We start from the raw sequence: 22,797 nt of genomic DNA, 5'->3' as shown, positions 1-22,797 counted from the left end.
TCCAGAATAGAAACTATCATGCGGGCACCGATATCATCAATACCTACAGCTTTGCTAGTAATATCAGAGATGCATCTCTTAACGTCACGGCCAGTAACAAGTTTGAAATTGAAAGAGGGGCAGTCAGGGATAGGCAAGGAAGAAAGATGATTAAGAGCTTCTGTTCTAATTTGATCATTTAGAACTAATGGAGGTGTAGAGAAATGCTTGTTTAGAGCAGAGAGGTCAATGTCGAAGTTAGAATTTGCCTTAGACTTCCCTATGCCCAGTGTTTTCAAAAAATTCCACAATTGTGAATTATCACAGTTTTCTATGGATGTATGGATGTATCGGCGTTTTGCGTCCCTACACACTCTATTGCAGCGATTCCTCAACTCCTTGTACACTTTCAGGTTCTCTTCAGTTGGTTGTTTCTTGTAGCGGTACTTGGCGTGATCTCGTTTCGTCATGAAGCCTTTGATCTTGTCCGTAAGCCACGGGGCAGGGAGCTGTTTGACACGGACAGGACGAAGGGGTGCATGTTTATTAAACAGGTTCGTGAGAAGAGAGTTAAACATAGTTACCCTCTCGTCAATATCGTCTATGTCGTTCAGCTGTGCCCAATCAATGGCTTTTGCATCCTCAAAAAGCCGCTGCAAGTCCACTTTTTTAAAATTACGTTGGAGAATAGTACGCTTTTTAGGTTTGGGAGTGCGGACCTTGTAGGAAACATAAAGAAGATCGTGGTATGAAAAACAATCAGCTGTGAACTGACCGTGTTTCATAACAAGATCTGGAGAAGAAACAATTATCAAATCTAGGAGAGTAGGTTCTGAGTTAGGCGGGTGGTGAGTGGCCTGAAGAGGTAAAATGTGAAGGTTTTTAGAAGTGACAATGGACTGCAAGGTATTAGAACGAGAGTTGTTTTTGAGAAGGCAAGTGTTGAAGTCACCCATGACGATGGTATTGTCGAATAAAGGGGAGAAATCTTCAAGAAGCTTCTCGAAGGAGGAAAAGTAATTTACAGTCATTGAAGGACTATAGCAAACTCCGAGGAGAATCCTGGTGTAGCCTAGACGCACTTCTATCAGAAGGTGTTCGGCTTTCTCAGAATACTCACTCGGAGATTTGCTGACGATGGTAAAGGGAATATGACTACGTAGATAGATAGCCACTCCACCTCCGCCTTTGTTAGTTCGGTCGTTCCGAATAAGCTGAAAACCTGGAAGAGGGTAAACGGATGAGTCAAGAGAAGGTTTTAGCCAGGATTCAGAAACAAGAATGGCATGAATATTATTATTATCAAAAGATGTAAGCATATCGGAGTAATGAGCCGGAATACTCTGAGCATTTATGTGAACTACATTCAGAGATTTCGGACAGTTCGAAAACGCATTGTTGAGATTCGAAAAGAGAGAAACGTAGGACAAGTCACAACTGCTGGCTGTGGCAATAGAGGAACAAGAGAGAAAAGAATCATCGTCATCATCATGTTAGCGATCATTACGTAATCTCTACATGTACATACCTATAAATAAGATATATTTCAACATATATATGTCTAAGGTAATATTTATATGTATTTTTAAAGTTTAAGCTTAGATTAAAAGCGATCTTGTTTTAAACGGCTTCCCCGACTCTCTGTATAAAAGAGTCGGGCAGGCCGATTCTCGTTTAGTCTGTTGTCAGTCGCTCATGGAGCAACATCTCTACATTTTATCTGTGTTTTGGTTACTGTAACTGCTGCCACTACTTTTAAGGTAATATGTATTTATCTATTTTCATTATAAGTGTTATTGTAATAATTATGTAAGTGTAATTCTTGGTGAAAATAAAAGTGATCAAAAGTAACATGGAGTTTTCTCTTACATCTCAGAAGTGGGATAGCGATTAGGCGTTTGTTTTAATCGTTATCCCTAGCCCACGAACGAAAAATCTTAAATTTTCACTAAAAGAAAAGGCTCCATGCGAAAAATTGCGACTAACGGAAGTGCACAACATGTAAGTACAGTTTGTTTTATCCTATTAGTGACAATTTGTTATTGTAAATTAATTTGGTTTCATTGCTTGCATTTGCAATAGATAGCTGCCTTATGAGTTTGCAATTCGGCTGGGGCAACTCTCCAGAATGGATTACGTACTTATTTTTTTGTAGGTATAAGTTAATTTGCGAGTGCTTTCAATGGAAGTTAATAGGATTCTTATTCTGAATGACAGTTTTAGTTTCAAATCACCACGGGATAATGATAAAACATAATAATTATAATATACTTATATCATTTTTTAAGATATCAGCAATATTCAACAACCAAACCTGCTTCTCATATAACTGTTACTTAATCCTTCTCACCTAAAATTTATATATTTATTTATTAGAAGACCAACAAATGATACACTGGTTACATACCGGAAATTGTAGAGCCAAATAAAATTAAATGGCTATTTAAGTAAAACATTACCATGCCCGTTTATTAATCTAATTCAGAGGCTGCCTCCTGCTATACCTGCTCCTGCCTGGATTTATAACCGCGTACCTACTTGCTTATCTTATTTAATATATAAAATTTCCCAAATTATGTGTTGTTGTTGTAGTCCATCTATAAACTATTAAATAGAAATGAATCATAAAAATAAAATGACGGTATTTAACTGATGTATCACATTCTTTATTTAAGTACCAATCTATTAACTTCAAATATTAACTTTTTATCAATAAACATTTTATTCTTAACATATATTTAACTATAATAACTAAATAATTGAAAATGACAGGCATTTTGTTTTGCAAATCGCACTCTTTATTTTCATGACTTTGTAGTTGGACTGCGACTATCCACTCACATATCGGTATATAGTTATGTAGGTGTAGTGGTTTAGTGTAGGGAGCTCCTGAAAATTATTTATTAGTTGTAGTCAGGCTTTATAAAATTATCTATTGCCGGTTTCAGTTCAGAAAATTATTTATCAGTACCTAGTAAGATTTTTGTGGATGCACTTTTGTAGGTATAAAATGAACAGTTTGATAACCTACACCTATTTTTGTAAACTAGTACCAACTTAAAGTAAATTAAATCATTATTTTACTACCAGCTTCAAAACAGCTATATAATATTATGCTATACATTGCTTAACCTATGTTTAATTGAAAGCAGCTTTATTAAATCTTAATTTCATGAAATAATATTTAATTAAGATGACGCTGCGTTTTAATAGTAAGTAAATATGAAGTAATTCTGACAGTGTTTATCTTAATGCATAAAAATAAGTCCACAGAGAGCAAATGGAGGTCCGCACATCGGACGGCAGTCGCAGTTCTGTGGAGAGCGAGCCAATAAGCAGTAGGCGCAGTAATGGCGACCATGCACGGCAGTCTCCACGGCGGCGGACTGATCAGAAGAGTGAGGGAGCGGAAGGGAGTCTGGTGAGTCACAGGCAATTCCGTAAGCACTCTGAGCGAGAGAGTGGGAGGGAGTCTCTTGCAAATCAGACAAGTCCGCAAGCGCCCAGAGCTAGGGAGCGGGAGGGAGCACGTTTATTAACGGGCAAACCCGCAAAAGCTCTGAGCGAGGGAGCGGAAGGGAGTCGTGTCAGCAAGAGGCAAACCCACAAGCGCTCTTTAAGGTCTATAAGTAGACATTCATCTGAGGAACTAGACAGGCGCAGTAATGACGCCGATTCTCTCATACTTTGTTCAAAAATACCAACTGTCAATCAAGAACGATCAAGATCAAGACGTCGCGAAACTCCACGTCAGTCACGCTACCGTTCTCGTAGTAGAAGCCTAAAACGTAAGAACATTACAAATTCATGTTCAGATGACCACCACGCAACGAGGGAGGGACGACGACGTCGCCGACGGAGTAGTAGTAACGATAGTATTGATGGTCAAGTCCACCGTTCGTTGAAACGACGACGATCTCGCGCGCTCTCTCGTTGCGCGGTCCGACATACCCCTGGTAGTAATGTACCGGACTCTACCAATGAAATATTAAATAAATTCCTAGATATATTAACTAATGTCAAAGGACAAACAACTCACAAGCTCTCTTCAAACAACGTAATCCCCGATTTTGACCCAATGAGTAGAGATCAAACTATAATCACATGGTTGACTAAAGTTGAAGAATGCGCGGAGATCTATGGCTGGGAGGAGCGTGAAATCATCCATTTCGCACTCCCCAAACTTACCGGTGTTGCTAGAACGTGGTATCAGGGCTTAAATACTGTCCTTTTTTCATGGACGGAGTGGAAAAGGAAGCTTGTGGAGTCGTTTCCCTGTAGACAAGATTATGCCGAAATTCTGATAGAAATGTTGGGCAAGCATGCGCGTTACGGTGAATCCCTCGAACAATACTATTATGCGAAAATTAACCTACTTAACAGATGTGGTATAGGTGGTCGTAAGGCGGTAGACTGTTTGCTAAATGGAGTAGAAGATCGCGCGGTTAGAGTCGGGGCTCAGGCAGCACGGTTTCGTGAGCCAGAAGACCTGCTCAAATACTTTAAAACCGTTAAGACTGAAACTGCTCGAGACGTCGGAAACAAACCGGGGCAAGATAGGCGACTTCCATCGCAACATCAGAGCAATAATAGAGAGTTTGCGGAAGCTAATAAAACAAATGCTCCGACCAGTTTTACTTGCCATAATTGCAATGAGGTTGGCCATAAGAGCTTCAAATGCACTAAGCCACTGGCAAAGTGCAATTCTTGTAATAGACGGGGCCACTTAGATTTGTATTGTAGGACGAAACCAATTACCGCTCAAACTAAAGATACTGATAAGAATTCTGGAAAACAGATAGCTGTCTTAAATTGAGAAAATGAGTCTTGTTTTAAACTACGTTTTGATATAGAGATAAACAATGAACCAATCACTTGCCACGTAGATTTAGGGAGTCAATGCACATAAATAAAGAAATCTGAGGCTAAGCGGCTTAATTTAAGTTTGACTTTTGAGGGGCTGCCTGCATTACGAGGAATAGGTGGGCATTGCGTCCAGACCCTAGGTAAATGCAATACTGATGTAACAGTACAAGGCATAACCGAAAGCATCGAAGTATTAATCGTAAATGACGCAGCATTAAAATATCCCGTATTATTGGGCCATTCGTTCACTGAAAAGCCTGGGTTGGTTATAATTAAAACCACCGATCAGATAGTTTTCGAAAAGGTCACCATTAAGAAAATATTCCTAATGGCCCAAGACGATGTCACTATGGATCCAGGACAGATAGTCGCTGTACCTGTAGAGTCGCGTACTAGTTTTACGGGGCAAGTGTACGTTAACGGAACGATTCGTGGAACTATTGGTAACGAACACTACCTATTACCAGGCGAGTATAAGTTGACAAATGGTGCAGGGCGTTTGTTAGTCAAGTTCTAAAGCTAACATTAAAGACGATAAAAACTGGGACGAATACATACTACTAGAAACTCAAATCGGACTTAACACCACAATGCATAAAACTACAGGTAAGAGCCCTTCGGAACTACTATTCGGCTTCAATATAAACAGCACTTCAGAAAACGTTTTAAGCGACGCCAATGAAGCTACTAAGACATTTCAGCCTGATAATTTAGTTCAGGTGCGAAATGAAGCGGCAAAGCGCATTGTAGAGCAACAAAATAAGGATAAAATCCGTTTCGACTCTAAACATCTACCCAGAAAAAAATACAGTAGTGGCGATCTAGTTAGCATACAAAGAGAAGTAAGATTTCATTTCATTTCATTTCATTTCTAGCCTCAAAATATCAGTGCCCATACCGAATCCTTAAAGTCTTACCTAACGATCGGTACCTAGTAGAGGACACACCCTTGACCCGCAAGCGTGGCCAACGTCGGCATGAAAACGTCATTGCTCTAGACAAAATAAAACCATGGCATGCTTCGGGGCTTCATGGCGGCTAATAGAAGCCTTGACTCATCTAGTGCCGAGTCAGATGAGAATGAGAGTGAAAATATTTAAAGATAATGAAATCATTGTTCATTGTTAATCACCTAATATGCCCAATTCATTGTAAATTAATCCAACAGCTTGTAACTTTGACACTCAGGTTCAGGCTCAGGTTAGCCACTATACCACTGTATAGGTAATAAGTTATAGTAGCTAATTAATGTTGTATTTGATTATATTGTAATTTCATAGTAGTTTGTTATTAAAATGATTAATGCATATAATGTATATGATATAGCCGAAACTCATATGTAAACTGGCTGTAATATTAAAGGTTAAATAATAAAATTTATATGTAAATTAGGGGTTGTAGTTGCTTAAGCAAATTGTTAACAAAATAAGAATGTATGTATGTACCTACTTACTTAATATGTTACGATAAGGTCACTAAAAACTAATCTCTATGAATAATATGACTATAATTGAGGATCAATATTGTTTTAAGACTAGGAAGTACATTTGCCATTTTAATTTCCTTTTTTTTTCGTGTACTTTCCTATAATGTCAACAGATAATTATTAAACGCGAAGGGACTCGCTGGTGCAGGATGGCCGAGCTGTTAGCGATCATTACGTAATCTCTACATGTACATACCTATAAATAAGATATATTTCAACATATATATGTCTAAGGTAATATTTATATGTATTTTTAAAGTTTAAGCTTAGATTAAAAGCGATCTTGTTTTAAACGGCTTCCCCGACTCTCTGTATAAAAGAGTCGGGCAGGCCGATTCTCGTTTAGTCTGTTGTCAGTCGCTCATGGAGCAACATCTCTACATTTTATCTGTGTTTTGGTTACTGTAACTGCTGCCACTACTTTTAAGGTAATATGTATTTATCTATTTTCATTATAAGTGTTATTGTAATAATTATGTAAGTGTAATTCTTGGTGAAAATAAAAGTGATCAAAAGTAACATGGAGTTTTCTCTTACAATCACTATGGGCAGAATCATAAATACTCATATTAAAAATATATACTTAATAGATACAATACAATATACTACTATTTAACTAAATATACTACTCTAAAACTATTTGTTATACTAAAATATTTTACCTGCACTATTATTGCCAAAAACCAAAACCCTATAATATTTTGTACAAAGAACATAATATAAGTGTCAAATACTTATTCTGAGATTTTGTTACAAATATTTCACGTTTTCGTTACTAGATATAGTTCGTTACCGAATAAAATTACAGATTAACTACGCTTATGACATTGACAATTTGACATTGACACTTGAAAACAAACACAAAACAAAATTAAGAAATACGAAACTGAAGGTGGAATAATTTTAAAGAATAATTAATTACCTTCAATCTAAAGTTCGAAAAAAGAACACTGAAAAACTTGGTAATTAGGCACTGAAAAACACACATTAGCGCTTGTCCTTGGACACAGTGGCCTTACTTCGCGTCACGGGTGCCGCGGCCGAGGGAGCCGGCTTGCTGGGCTTAGACAAAGCCTTGTCACCGGGTGCCTTCGCGGCCGCCGTGGTCGTCGGAGCTGCTGCAGGATGCTTCCTGCACAGCTCGTCCAGCTGCGCCGCCGACACGATCTTGACGCGGCTGTCATCAGGGAGCTTTACATACACGGCCCCATTGGCCGTCCAGCACGCCCGGATGCCGAAGTGCTTGCGACTGCGGCTGTACAGCTCCTGCCTTGTCCTCGTCAGGAACTCCGAGACCACCACTGAGCTAGTCTTAAGGCACTTCTTCTTGGACCAAATGGTTGCCTTTGTGGACATACTGGCTAGTCTGACAAGAATGGGACGCGGTCGCTTGGAGTTTGGTGCACCCAATCTTATGCACTGCTGCATAGAAGACTCTTGGAAGTCAGCGATCCCCAGTTTAGCCACAGCAATGTTGGAGATTACACCAGGAAGGTGCTCATTGGGGTCTTCTGATATGCCAGAGAAGAGCAAGACCTTGCGTCGACTCTGAGAGTCTAGCTCGTCCACCTGCTGCATAAGGCCAACAACTTGGTCTTGGAGTAAGCGCAAGATGTCCATCACTGACTTTTTGAACGCCTCAAAGTCCTTAGTGAGGCTGTCGAGATCCTTCGTCTTCTCCGGGGTACTAGAAGCCTTCAGCCTCCGCTCGTAGTCCTCCATCCAGGACCCAAGCACCTTCTCTATGCCAATCTGTTTATTTAGGATGTCTTGTGCAGTGGCCATGATTGCTGTGTTTGTTTTTATTGTGTAAGGTTTGGCAGGTGAGTGCAGTTTGTTGCTACTGCATACAGTGATAGTACTACAGTTGTAGTTTAAATAAATAGCAGTCAGCTGATGTTGCCAACAATTATTAGTCAACTTTATGTATATAATTATACCAAAAAACTGTATTGAGACTAAAAATTTGTATTTAAACAATAATTAATTAAAAGATCTAATTAATTTACTTGTTACTTTTTTTGCTGCTACCTCCCAAAAAAAAGCCAACACCCTGTATATCACGTGGTGCAACACCCTGTACATCACGTGGTGCAACACCCTGTATATCACGTGGTGCAACACCCTGTACATCACGTGGTGCAACACCCTGTATATCAAGTGGTGCAACACCCTGTACATCACGTGGTGCAACACCCTGTATATCACGTGGAGCAGCCTGTATATCACGTGGTGCAACACCCTGTATATCACGTGGTGCAACACCCTGTATATCACGTGGTGCAACACCCTGTACATCACGTGGTGCAACACCCTGTATATCACGTGGAGCAGCCTGTATATCACGTGGTGCAACACCCTGTATATCACGTGGTGCAACACCCTGTACATCACGTGGTGCAACACCCTGTATATCACGTGGTGCAACACCCTGTATATCACGTGGTGCAACACCCTGTACATCACGTGGTGCAACACCCTGTATATCACGTGGTGCAACACCCTGTACATCACGTGGTGCAACACCCTGTATATCAAGTGGTGCAACACCCTGTATATCACGTGGTGCAACACCCTGTACATCACGTGGTGCAACACCCTGTATATCACGTGGAGCAGCACCCTGTATATCACGTGGAGCAACACCCTGTATATCACATGGAGCAGCCTGTATATCACGTGGTGCAACACCCTGTATATCACGTGGTGCAACACCCTGTATATCACGTGGTGCAACACCCTGTATATCACGTGGAGCAGCCTGTATATCACGTGGAGCAACACCCTGTATATCACGTGGAGCAACACCCTGTATATCACGTGGTGCAACACCCTGTATATCACGTGGAGCAACACCCTGTATATCACGTGGTGCAACACCCTGTATATCACGTGGTGCACCCTGTATATCACGTGGTGCAACACCCTGTATATCACGTGGAGCACCCTGTGTGTACTCACGGCGCGCACGTGCACGGCGAGCAGGTCGTCGCGGTGCGGGCTGAGGCTGAGTCTGTATACATGGTGCGCGGGGACGCGGCGGCGCGGGCGCAGGGCCCGGGGTTCGAGGAGGAGTAGGGAGCAGGTCGAGACGACGCAGATGCAGCGGGAGACGCGCGCTGACCACCCGGATACCTGAGGGGAGAAAATTTACGGGTAAGTATTTAATTTATTATTTATATAAAATAATTTTGAATTAGGCGCCGCCAAGTCGTAAAATTCTTGGTTCAAAATTGGACTTGATGATAAGCTATGTAAATTCCATTTAACATAATAAAAAAATATGTTACGACAGAGCAATTTTAATAAAAAAATTAAGCCGCTTTTCAAAAACGGCCTCATTATTATCAACTAGCTGTTCCCGCGCGCTTCGCTTCGCCTTAAAAGTTTTCCCGTGGGAATTCCGGGATAAAAAGTAGCCTATGTTCTTTCCCAGGGTCTAGACCGTATGTATACCAAATTTCATTCAAATCCGTTCAGTAGTTTTGGCGTGAAAGAGTAACAGACAGACAGACAGACAGACAGACGGACAGACAGACACAGTTACTTTCGCATTTATAATATTAGTTAGGATAGTTAGGATTGAGTATTTACTTACATGGATTTTATTAAAGACACAAGAATTATGCCATCTAGCGGCCGCCGCGCGAACTACATCAACCCCCACTCACCTTCCCCACAAGCTCTGCGAACACGACGTAGCGGTCGTGGTCGGGCGCGTGGCAGCGCCACTGGGCCTCCATTATTGGGATTTTACGAAGATTTTAGAGAATAATGCCATCTAGCGGCCGCCACACTAAGGGGCCGTCCATTAATCACGTGAGGTCGTTTTTCTCCCCCCTCACCAGGGGGGAGAAAAACGACGGTCCCAAACGGTCCCAAACCTCACCAAATATCACCATATTTGGTGAGGTTTGGGACCAACCCCCCCTCCCCCCCCCCCTAGATCACGTGTATTTTTTTGGAAATCTATGTAAAGGCAATTTTTGACTAGATAAAATATAGGTCATACTACAAATCGTTAAAATTTTTGCGCCGTCCAAAATATCGGTTCAGTTCAGAAATACCTAATTTTTGACAAAAAAATAATACACGTGATGTCTAACGAGAACCCCCCCTCCCCCCTCGTGATGTTTCGTGAGGTTTTCAGTACCCCATCCCCCCCCTTTGAGCCTCACGTGATTAATGGACGGCCCCTAACTACATCCACACGCAGTCACGCATCTTCCCCACAAGCTCCGCGAACACGACGTAGCGGTCGTGGCCGGGCGCCTGGCGGCGCCACTGAGCCACCATGAATGGCATTTTACGTAGGTTTTAGAATAATGCCATCTAGCGGCCGGTGCTGGAACTACATCAACCCTCGCTCACCTTCCCGACGAGCTCGGCGAACACGACGTAGCCGTCGTGGTCGGGCGCGTGGCAGCGCCACTGAGCCTCCATTATTGCGATTTTACAAAGATATTATTAAAGAAGCGAGAATAACGCCATCTAGCGGCCATCACACTAACTACATCAACCCTCACTCACCTTCCCCACAAGCTCGGCGAACACGACGTAGCGGTCGTGGTCGGGCGCGTGGCGGCGCCACTGGGCCGACGCTCGTAGTCGCACGTAGTCGCCCACGAAGGGACGCGGCACCGACCGAGCGTAGAGGGCTTTGGAGAGAAGATAATTGATTTATTTGATAGCTTAGCCAAAAAATAGTACTGTCCGATTCAAAATCTATTATGGAAACATCTTTTGGGATGAACTTTCCGTTTCCTATAACCTAATAGCACTCAAACCGAATAATAATTTCATTTTGGAATGGAAGAACCAAATAAAATTAACGCTGATATTTTTGTGAATTCGGTTCATCACATCACCCATCACGTCCCCACTGCTAGGGTAGGGGTCTCCTTTCCAATGAAGGAAGGGGTTTTAGGCCTAGTCCAGGCTGGCCAAGTGCGGATTGGTGGTCAAATTCTGTATAAAGTTTTAGACAATCTAATAAGAAAGCACTGTAATTAAACATTAAAAGAGAAACACCAGAAGAATAAAATGATGGTTATTACCTTTCCGTCCGCGGAAGAGCGCGCTACACGTGACTTTCTCGCGCATCCTGTTGCGAGCCGTCTGCGTGAACTGGATGCGGTATATGTAGCACTGGAAGAAGAAGGGTCTATTAGTTAGTACGTAGTATTAGCTCATTGAAACTACGCGTCAGTAAACTTTGAACTCTTACTATAAAAAGTAAACTGAGGATACTTATGGTTTAGATGAGGTTACAGTCCAGATTACATATAGATCAGTAGTCTAAAGCCGGGTTTAAACCAGAACTATCTTTAATCTTCGGTATAACGAAAAGGTGACTCTAGAAAAATCTATAATATGTATCAAAAGTAAGCAGATTCCATATAAAAAAATGATATAAGTAATAATATAGTCCCAATTGGGATACGAAATGCCCGAATATTTTTTTCAGCCTGATCGGTCCGCTGATAACAAAAAAAACATTCAAAACTCACCGTATACCGATGATGTATCGCCTGCAGCAGCCTATCCGTGTACCCCAGCAGGGCGGGCCACGGGCAGGGGGGCCACGCGCGGCAGAGGGGGGACGCGCGGCGGGGGGGGAGGCGCGCCCAGAGTGACGTCAGGTAGCGACGTCTGGCTGACGTCCGCCAGAAGGAGAGGATGATTGAGGCCGAGACGGATGGGCTCGCTGAAGGTGGACGTAGGTCTGGTGGAGAAGATAATTTAAGGTGCTAATTAGAATGGCTCAAATACAAGTAAATTTCAGTCTTGGTGATTAAAAAACAATAAACTATAAATAGATAGGACAATTGCCAGGCAATAGGCTATGTCTGAAAAAATTGAACAACGCTCATAATTTTTCTAATGATAGGAATAACCCTCCGTATCACCCTAAAAAAATCTCAGATTTTTCCTATGCGTCAGTAATTTTATAAAAATAAAAACATTTCAAGTTTCACAAAACGGGTATATGATGGCACTTCAGGACTTTTTCCATCGTCTCTATAAAAATATATGGGCAGTAAAAAAGAAAAAATTGACAGGCGTCAGCTTTTACATACTCTTTGGTCACACGTCTATCCATAGACCTACAACGTCACATCAAAACCTGTCATATTTTTTTTTAATGCCTATAGAGACGATGGAAAAAGTCCTGAAGTGCCATCATATCCCCGTTTTGTGAAACTTAAAATGTTTTTATTTTTATAAAATTACTGACGCATAGGAAAAATCTGAGATTTTTTTAGGATGATACGGAGGGTTATTCCTATCATCAGAAAAATTATGAGCGTTGTTTAATTTTTTCAGACATAGCCTATTTATGACGTTGAACGACGAAAGTATGATGATGTGAATTTAAATATAAAGCGTCCTCATCGCTATTTTAGACCCTTCCTTCATCTCAAAATTCCATATTAAGGCACATGGTTCTATATCTATAGCAACAGCCAACAGGGGGGCGGGGGTAGGGGGGGAGGCGCGCCCTGAGTGACGTCAGGTAGCGACGTCTAGCTGACGTCCGCCAGAAGGACAGGATGATTGAGGCGGAGACTGAGAGGCTCGCTGAAGGTGGGCGTAGGTCTGGTGGGGAAGAAACTATTGTGTTTAGAAAGGGTTAGATATAAAGTACGATTTTTGCATGTTAAATACAGGTAAACTGTCATACCGCCATTCATTTGCCTGGTAAAAACATCGTAATCGCTCTTTTTATAGACCCTTCCTTCTTCTCAAATGCCATATTAAGACACATGGGTCTATGTCTATAGCAACAACCTAACAGAAGCTGTCCTCACAGCGACGTTGGTTCCACCTTTAGTGCTTCTATAGCCCAACAGGACGGGAAAAGGGGCCAGACGCTATTCCCTATAAACAAAAGCGCACTAATATCTCACCAGTATGCCGATGCCGCCTCCACGCGCGCGCTATGACGGCCTGCGCGTGCGCACGTCTGGCCGCGCGTCGCCGCCACGCGCGCTGCACCACGCGCACGAGGGTTTGCACGCGTGCGCTGCGCAGGGATTCTAGTTCCCATACCTGGGGGGTAGGAGGGGGTTTTATTACATGTTGGTGGATAACTTCCAGTTTCAATAACTCTATCTATCGATAGCTAACAGTTACTTTCATACTATTTTGACAGAATGCAACTTTTTATGTGTCCAAATCGTATGATAGTAACTGTCAGTTATCGATAGATAGAGTAATGAAACTAGCAGTAAAAGTGAGAGGACATTTCAGTATGTATATTTGTAGCTTAAAACTTTGCCATAGTAGCGGAAACGACCGCATTCAAATCGGTGTTTTTTTAAGAATAACAACGCAGCGGAGATTTATAATGGAATGTTAAATTATTGATGATGTCGCATCTGAATGTTTGTATTAGACAGTGACAGCAACCATTTCATTACTCAGCTTCAACATTTATCTGACTATCCATCACCCTCAGCCCTTATAAAAACAAAAAAAAACCAACTTACAGTCCTAGGGCTCCGTATAAACACCTTCGTATGTCCATACGCAAACTCGGCCGGCGGTATCGGCAGCGGCCGCAGCGCTAGCCTCGCCCCCCGCACGGGGTCGTCGCCCCCCGCGCCCCCCGCACCTCCCGCGCCCCCCGCGCCGGGGGCGTAGCGGCGCAGGAACTCGCGAGCGCACATCGACTCGCACCAGCCGGCTCGGCGGAGCTGCGCCATGTCCATTATACTGTGGGAGATAGTGGGGGTAAAATGTGGGTTGACTTTTCAAAGGACAAATACTGATGAATTGGACGCTCGCTGTGAACAAAGGAGATAGTTGTAGTTTTGTACCTAATAAAAAAGTGTAGAGATTTGCCTCGTTTGTCTTCCAAATATGTCGCAATTTTTATAGGATCTATACACAGACATCCATTATCAGTTGTTTTCTTCATGTCGTACAACCATCAGCTGTATTACCGGAACCTGTGGCATGTTCCATGAACAGTGCGGAACGAAAATACGGAATCATTGGTAAAGCAGCTAGGTTCGCTTTCTATCTACAAGCGACGACATCTAGCGGTGTCACTACGAACTACTAAAACTAGTAACATACAAACACACTAACCCCTGGGTCCGTATCTGCTGAGTCACCAGCGGCACGTCAAACCGTCGCGGCGCCGCCAGGGCATTGGCTCTGAGGCAGCGGACCAATCGCGGCGCGGGCCCGGCGGTCAGGCGACGTGATAGGGCGGCTAGTAGCGCCCTCTGTCGGGACAGGAGTGACGCGGGGCGGCGCGGCGAGCCGGCCGAGTTGCGGCCGCATGGGACTGGAGATGTGAAATAATGCATGTGAAACAGAGGTAGGAACGGCTATTTGTATGTATAATGTGTCAAACAGAGGTAAGACCGGCTGCTAATGCTAGGTAGATAAACTACTATAATGCAAATCCAAAATGTAAGTGTGAGAGCTGATTGTATGGCCATCTCGACCTTCATTCTCTGTCTGCCTTCGACCTACCAACCATAATTACATGCTTATATAGGGTCCAGCCCTCCCACAGCGGGGCGCCTCCCGTCTGCTTATGATCACTTAACTCTCTGCAAATCCATTACAACATACCGGGAGGGAATAGACCGTCTAAAAGTGGTTCAGTAGACGTCACAAGTTCACCACTGGTCCCATTAATTGGAATAGTATACTCTGTGGAGACATTACAACGTACCAGGAGGGAAGAGAGCGGCTAGAAGTGGCTCAGTGGAGCAGCGCAAGACGGCGCACAGCCGCGGCGGCAGCGAGTCGCGGTTGTCGCGCGATATCGACTGCGATACTACTATATAGAGACATAACAACGTACCAGGAGGGAATAGAGCGGCAAGAAGTTGTTCTATACTCTGTGGAGACATTACAACATACCAGGAGGGAATAGAGCGGCAATAAGTTGTTCTAGACTCTGTGGAGACATTACAACATACCAGGAGGGAAGAGAGCGGCTAGAAGTGGTTCAGTGGAGCAGCGCAGCACGGCGCACAGCCGCGGCGGCAGCGAGTCGCGGTTGTCGCGCGATATCGACGTCGCGCAGTAGACTACCGGGCCCGCGAAGTGGGATACTCTGTGGGGAGAATACAAGAAGTATTTATATTTAGCAGTTGGAGAATTTAGATATACGATGTTAACGAATAATGCAAATCTAGGTGACACACACTTGACACAAATTTTAACTAGGACGAGTTGCTACACCACAAGAGTCTTGCCAAATGTCGCTTGTTTTAACTACTACTACAACTAATACTCCAAAAAATACTTATATCATACTTAGATTACAATTAGAGTGAGATAGTATGATGTCGTGCGTTATGTTCATGTTTTTAAACCGCGCTAGCTTATTAAAAGCCTGCTAAGTCTCAAGAAAGATTGATAAATAAATGCAGCAGATCCAAATAAACACAAAACTACTCACTGGAAGTGATCAGGCGGCAACACCAACAATCTTCTATCTCGCTTCCTCTGCAGCCGCTGTATGAACGTGTCGTCGTCTAGCCCCTTCGCAGACACGTCGCCCAGGATGCCTAGCAGACTTTCTGGACCCTGAAGGGGAGAAAACACGGGGTTTAAGGGTGATGTCAAATAAAAGTTGCTGGGAGATTAATTGGTTTGTAGCTAAAACGTTTGTACTTGAAGGAAGTGACAGCAACATTCGCGAGAAATTGATCAAAATGGTAGTTGTATAACCATTAACATGCGCAGAAGACAATTTTAAGGCAAGTACTCTTGGAGGCGCAGGGTCACGCGCGGGTGGATTAGGTATGCCAAAACGGTTATCCGTCTATCGAATCGTCCATAATCCTTTGTCTCGCTCACTGACAGCACCTCACTCACTGTCAGTATGTCACTCACTGTCAGTATGTCACTCACTGTCAGTATGTCACTCACTGTCAGTATGTCACTCACGTGGTCCAGTAGCTCCGCATTGGCCTCGTGGTCGAGGTACGGCAGCGCGCGCCACGGCAGCCCCTCGCGGCAGTACTCGCGCTGCTCGCGGCGCCTCCACTCACTGTCAGTATGTCACTCACTGTCAGTATGTCACTCACGTGGTCCAGTAGCTCCGCATTGGCCTCGTGGTCGAGGTACGGCAGCGCGCGCCACGGCAGCCCCTCGCGGCAGTACTCGCGCTGTTCCCGGCGCAGTGTGGCGCCCGTGACTGCGGCCTGGACGCGTTCTGCGCAGTAGTTGATGAGGAGCCGCTCGAGACCGTTGTGGGATAGGGATTCGAAGCTGAAGAAATTTATGGATAGTTAGTAAGGCCAGCAAGAAACAACCGATTGGTTTTGACTGTTATCAGCTTTTGCAAGCTCATCTGAAGGAGCAACCGATTCAGTCCAGCTTGGTACACACTGGCTTCTCTTGAGGAGACTGACCCCTCAGAAAAAAAAACAACCGATTAGAAGTCTCAAGTTTGTAGCATAAGGCAGTCAATCGCCTCTATTATGTAAACTCTAATTTCTAGCACACAATAACCATTCACAATTAAACCTCGTAATGTACAGTATAGTTGTTAATTTGGTTGTTTTCAAGGTCCCTACTGCAAATGCATACAAAATATAAGTAAGTACATCAGTTGAGATCAAACTATACCGCGATCTAAACTACCATCCGACTACGCCATCTATGAGCGGACTTAGCTACTACAAACTTATAAAACTCAACAATCACATACCCATACGCATCAAGTATCCCCAGCTCAGCTGTCCTAGTAGTGCCATCACTCTGCAGCGCCTGGTTGGCCGCGCCCACCAGCCACGTGAAGAGACGCGAGTAGACTGTGCTGATGAGGCGGTCTCGGAGGGAACGGGCCCATTCGGCGCTGCCTGCGGGGTGAAGGGAGAGGGGGTTAGGGTTGGCGAAACAGAGGTTTGCAAAAATGTAGTATCACGTAGTAGTGACAAGCACTAGAGATTTACGTCCATGATTTTGCCTTTCTGTCTAATGGCCAGTAATACTCACTATTGTCATTACTCGAAGTCGAGTAAAAATCTACGTGTGCACCGCAAAACTCACAGCTCGATGGAATTATAATATGAAACTAATTATGCCATGGGTTTTACTCTACAGTTTAGCTCGATCGAGTAATACCATATGTGAGTACAGGCCATAACACAAAAGAGTCGAACATCGAGTATCAGGATGACGCTTGCAAGCCTCTCGTTAACTGACAGTTCGTTCTATGAATTTTGGTTTCCATTGTGTCACTCTGTTCCATTATGTCACAGTTATTTCTCCACTGTGTCACACTCACACAGGGCCACTAGACCCACTGTGTCACACTCACACAGGGCCACTAGACCCACTGTGTCACACTCACCCTCGGCCTGGTCGGCCCCGGGCTCGCTGTCGGCGTGGTCGGGCGTGTGCGCGGGCGCGTCCAGCGAGGCCGGCTCGGCGCCCAGAGCGAGGAGTAGGGAGCGCGCGTCCACGCCCACTAGCTCGCACGCTTCCCATACTTCTGTTGGGGGAAAAGTATTTGAGGTTATTAAGGTGTAATGTGAAATGATTATAGAAATGTAAGAGAAAACGGGGTAGTAAAGAACACAGCCGACATAACATTTCTTTATATTCAATAATTCAACGCCAGTCGAGAACAAACGGACGTTTCATCAATAGTGGTGTTTGTGTCCGATAGATAGCCATCGTTAGCAGCTATAAAGCTAGGCTATAGCAAGTGCTGCCTTGGTTTTGTTTTGTTTTTTATCCGCGCGCGGGCAACTGTGGTAACAAGCCTATTCCTAGCCAGTGTTATACCCGCAGTATACGTAATACACTGATCCCTTACCATAGTGATGGTGCAGATGCGTGCCGATAGAGCCGTCGATGGGCTCGAACTCCGCATTACCCAGCTTCAGTATGAAGGGTAGTTTCATCTATTGTGGTGTTTATGTCTCCTATAGATAGCCATCCCTAGCAGCTATACAGATAAGCTATAGCAAGTGCCGCTTTTTGTTTTGTTTTTTTCCGCGCGCGGGGACTTTCGTTACAAGCCTATGCTAGCCAGTGTAACAACACCCGCAGTGAACGTAATACACTGATCTCTTACCATAGTGATGGTGCAGATGCGTGCCGATAGAGCCGTCGATGTTGTGCGTGGGCTCGAACTCCGCGTTGCCCAGCTTCAGTATGAACGCAATTTATCTCAGACAGGTAGTAGGTACCGAAATGACTAAAAGGAGCCCCCAGTTTTATGGCTAGCTAAGCTATAGCCAAGAATAAGTGCCACAATAACATACCATGATAAAGATAAATACGGAAAAATTAAACCAGTGTTATATATACCCGTAAACGCAATAGATTGATGCCTTACCATAGTGGTGGTGCAGATGCGTGCCGATAGAGCCGTCGATGTTGTGCGTGGGCTCGAACTCCGCATTACCCAGCTTCAGTATGAACGCCAGGACTCGCAGTACTCGCGACGCACACACGCCTACGCGGGCCATCGCGTCCTGCAATGTCATGTGTTTAGATATTAACCCTCTTATTCATAGAAAAGTTTTAGATAAAACACTTCAATAGCTAAAACTTCCACAACTTTTCTATTAATAAAAGGGGTAAAAATATAACTAAAGTATTTTTATAAGTACCTATATTTGGCTTGCAATAGTTCAGCGCGTGTATGGCAAGGGAGGTCTGATATCGATATTAAATTATTAATGTAATTTGGAATTTTCTGGAGATGCGTGTTAATTTTGTAGCTTTATTGAAGGTGTAAGTATATGATAAATTTTTAAATGTTTATGGTCTCTCTCAGGCTATGATACTTTGTAATATGTATATGCATTGGATTGTAAATCCTTACTTCACATAAACACTTTTGTACAATATCTAGGCGAACTCAATGCTATCATCACCGTACCTTAGTATGCTGGAAGTGCTTCGTGTCCTGTCTACTAATAGGGCGGGGCGCGGGGTGCGGGGTGCGGGGCGGGGCGCCCCCGCAGGACCCCACCAGCACTCGGTAGCACATCGCTGAGCGTTGGAGCTTTAGACGCTCTGGGGAGAAAGTGGAAGAAGTTTAGGGAATTAGTGCTGCATTACATTTATTTATTTATTTAACACATACTTAACACTATTTTAACAGTTATTCACCACAGTTTAGTATACCTACAGTAGCATTTATGGTTTGATCAATACGATCACGTATCGATCGTATGGGGTTCGTCTCTAGACATTGAACAGGGTGGACGTGTGACAGTTTGTGCTCTCAATAGTTTTTAAATTATTTTTCTGAATTCGCTATTGGCCGAACTCAGTTTTTGTGATTCCTGCTCCCTCATATGGGCCGCTTATGAGAGAACTCCTCCCAGTGGGCGTGTCAGAAAGGAGATAGCTGCGTTGAAGCGTGGAGGGCGGGGCCTGCTGAGAAAAATCAGAGAGGATTGTGCAGCCGTGGGACTCGAACCAGCGGTCGCTCGGCGGGGTGAGTGCATCTAGCCGCTCTCCTTAACCGCTGGACCAAGAGAAACGTACTGCGCCGCGCGAAAACAGCGATCACTACCTACGTTCTACGCCGCTGCACGGTTACGTACCGCACTGCTACGATTCTACCAATCTACTTCACGTAACTGCAACTTCACCAGCTGAGGCATCATGGCAATCAAATGTAACGGATGCGAGAATGATATAATTACACAAGATTTTATGAAATGTTTCAAGTGCAAAAAATTCTATGACCTGCCATGTCTGAATGTAACCTCGACTGTTTTCGCAAACTTCTCCTCCGAGTATAAAGAAAAGTGGTTGTGTCCTGGCTGTTCCAGACCTAAAGGTGATAACAGCTTAACCCCAGTCCGATCCACAGCCCCGGAAGCAAGTAACAACATCACACAACCGACTAGTAACGTCAACATGCTCCGCGGTAGTAGGCTAACTGCCAGTAAGTCTGAGAAAGATAATCTGGACATAAAGTCGCTCGCAAATGAAATTCGTCTAATGCGAAAAGAGATCCAAGATCTTACTCAAAAACAGAAAACTGAAATTCCGCTTTTAAGGAAAGAGGTAGCTGATTTGTCTACTCAGTTAAACGCAGTCTCTACAACAATTACAGAAAGACTAGGCGAGTTTGCTAAGCGGATTTCTGATCAGGAGCGGGAAATACTTCATCTGAAAGCCTCCCTGCAGCAATCTCAAGCAATAATATCTGCTCAAGACCAGTACCTCCTAAAAAATGAAATTGAAATCGCCGGCGTCCCTGAAACCGAAAATGAGAATATTGAGCACATAGCTATGGTAATTTCAAAGAGGATTGGCGTTGATTTGAAGAACGAGGACTTAGACGACGTCTTTCGAGCTGGCCCTCGCCGTGTCACATCTGAAAACCCAGCTCATCCAGAAAAGTTGCCACGGACTATAGTGGTCAAGCTGGTTCGCCAGACAAAGCGCCGCGAGCTGATTAAAGCTGCCAAGTCTCGGCGGAATTTAACGTCAGAAGGAGTTGTCAATGCCCCCCCACACAAACTCTTCATAAACGAGAGGCTTACAAAGGGCAACCGGATATTATTTCGTGAAGCAAGACTACGAGCTCGTCAGAATGGATTTAGATACTGCTGGGTTAAAGACGGATCAATCCTCATTCGAAAGGCCGACAAGTCGTCAGCAATCACGATCCGCAATCTGGAGGACCTGGACAAGTACCTGCCGATCCCCAAGGCCTCGCAGAGCGAAACTTCTTGATTTTGAACTAAAGTCTAATTTCTATGTTTTTGTATATGAATGTAACCTTGTACTTATATATCTTTACCTCACTCCCAACTCTATCCCCACAACCCCCTTTTTATATTATGTTTATAGTAACTACCATAATACTGTGTCCATCTATGTAAAAGAAAACTTTAATCAAAGCAAGAAATCGTGTTTTAAATCACGTACTAGGCTACTAAATCTTTTTAAACCTGAAGAAAGCGATAAATCAATTCTAATTCGTAATCTGAAGAAGTGGTTCGGCGAAGAATCAAATGTTTTAAATTTTCGCGATGGCTAACTTGCTTCTAGAAATGGAAAATATCATTGATGCAACCATGTCAGTTCCTTGCCATACCGTTTCTAACCCTACTGATTGCAAATCTTGTTTTAGTAGTCAACACAACTTCAAAGTTGCCACTTTTAACATCAGAAGCATTCAGAAAAACTTTGACATGTTCTTAATAGACATCAAAAGACTAGGAATCGACTTTGATATCATTATACTAACTGAGTGCCATTTAACAGATACAGTTATTATACGAAGTCTCCCAGGTTATAACAGTTTTCATACGAATAAGTTTATAAACAAAAACGGAGGAGTCATAGTTTATGTTAAAGCTGACTGGGACGTCAACGTATCTGAGCCAGAAATTTTGGATGCTAACTGTTTGGCAGTGGAATTTCCAAATTCATTTTGCATATTCGGCATCTATCGTTCCCCATCCTTTCAAAATCACGACAACTTTATTTTCTCTTTGGATGGAGTCCTTGATTCAGCTCGACGAAAATCACAGATTATTCTTGCCGGAGATATTAACATTAATATCCTTACCGAAGCTATGAATAATAAAGTTAATGAATACCTCTGCTGGACTGCTGAAAAAGGTCTAAAACCCGCAATCACTAAACCAACTAGGGAAAAGTCTTGCCTAGATCATATTTTTGTAGGATGTAAGCTGGACAGCGTTGGTCTAGTATGTACCACAAGTGCAACTGATCATCATTTAACTATGGCAGGAATTTCATCTGTGGTAAGGCGACCAAGGCTTTCTCGCTTTCTGCGAAAAATTGATTACAATGCCATCAAGACTGAGCTTAACGAATATGACTGGTCCCACATTGATTCTATCGATGTATCTGTTATGGCTGAAAAATTCACTACTGTCATTGACGACATTTGTAAACGCCACACCAGGATAGAAAAAGTTAGTCGGTCAAACCACAACCTTAAAGAATGGATAACACCCGGTTTAATGAGATGCATACAGCATAGAGACAACCTACACATGAAGGTCAGACAAAATAAAGAAGACTCGGCACTCTTAGTGACTTACAAACGATACCGAAATTTCTGTAAAAAGCTGCTTAAATCCTTAAAGTCCAACTATGAGAACCAATTACTAACCGAAAACAAAGACGATCCTAAGAAACTCTGGCAGTCTATAAAAAACATATGCGAACTTAATTACGGCTGTACTTCCCCCTCTCAACTCCTCGAGGCGAAAGACACCATTCCGGAGTCTCTTTCAGCGTGCAACGACTATTTTGCCAGTGTGGGTTGTCGCCTAGCTTCTAAAATACTGGAAAAGCTAAATAAATCACAGGAGGATCTAGCCAATGAGGTGGAGCTTGCCTATAATAGAGACTCATTTTATCTTAGCCCAACAGACCCGCATGAAATTGACAGTATCATTAGAGGTTTGAAAATTAGTAGCGCTCCTGGGCTCGATGGATTCAATACCAGGTTAATTAAAGAAATAAGCCAA

At 43.4% G+C, this 22,797-nt stretch overlaps 1 protein-coding gene across 1 annotated transcript in view; it reads right to left on the bottom strand.

Moving 5' to 3' along the window:
- Positions 1-22,797, bottom strand: part of LOC105387870 (unconventional myosin-Ia) — a 39,532-nt gene that overhangs the window by 7,258 nt on the left and 9,477 nt on the right. The window contains exons 9-23 of the mRNA XM_048621867.1: positions 19,206-19,342; positions 18,657-18,795; positions 17,664-17,804; positions 17,019-17,169; positions 16,253-16,576; positions 15,762-15,938; positions 15,277-15,413; positions 15,027-15,131; positions 14,429-14,630; positions 13,825-14,050; positions 13,243-13,384; positions 11,842-12,056; positions 11,389-11,479; positions 10,862-10,989; positions 9,293-9,466 (exon numbers count right to left, since the gene is read on the bottom strand). Of these exons, the coding sequence (XP_048477824.1) occupies positions 9,293-9,466; positions 10,862-10,989; positions 11,389-11,479; positions 11,842-12,056; positions 13,243-13,384; positions 13,825-14,050; positions 14,429-14,630; positions 15,027-15,131; positions 15,277-15,413; positions 15,762-15,938; positions 16,253-16,576; positions 17,019-17,169; positions 17,664-17,804; positions 18,657-18,795; positions 19,206-19,342 (2,489 nt within the window). The remainder of the gene's footprint in view (positions 1-9,292; positions 9,467-10,861; positions 10,990-11,388; positions 11,480-11,841; positions 12,057-13,242; positions 13,385-13,824; positions 14,051-14,428; positions 14,631-15,026; positions 15,132-15,276; positions 15,414-15,761; positions 15,939-16,252; positions 16,577-17,018; positions 17,170-17,663; positions 17,805-18,656; positions 18,796-19,205; positions 19,343-22,797) is intronic.

The sequence above is a fragment of the Plutella xylostella genome, chromosome 6, assembly GCF_932276165.1.
Source record: "Plutella xylostella chromosome 6, ilPluXylo3.1, whole genome shotgun sequence".
Taxonomy (NCBI): Eukaryota; Metazoa; Arthropoda; class Insecta; order Lepidoptera; family Plutellidae; genus Plutella; species Plutella xylostella.
The sequence above is the reverse complement of the archived record's forward strand: the minus strand, read 5'-3'. Positions and strand labels throughout refer to the sequence as shown.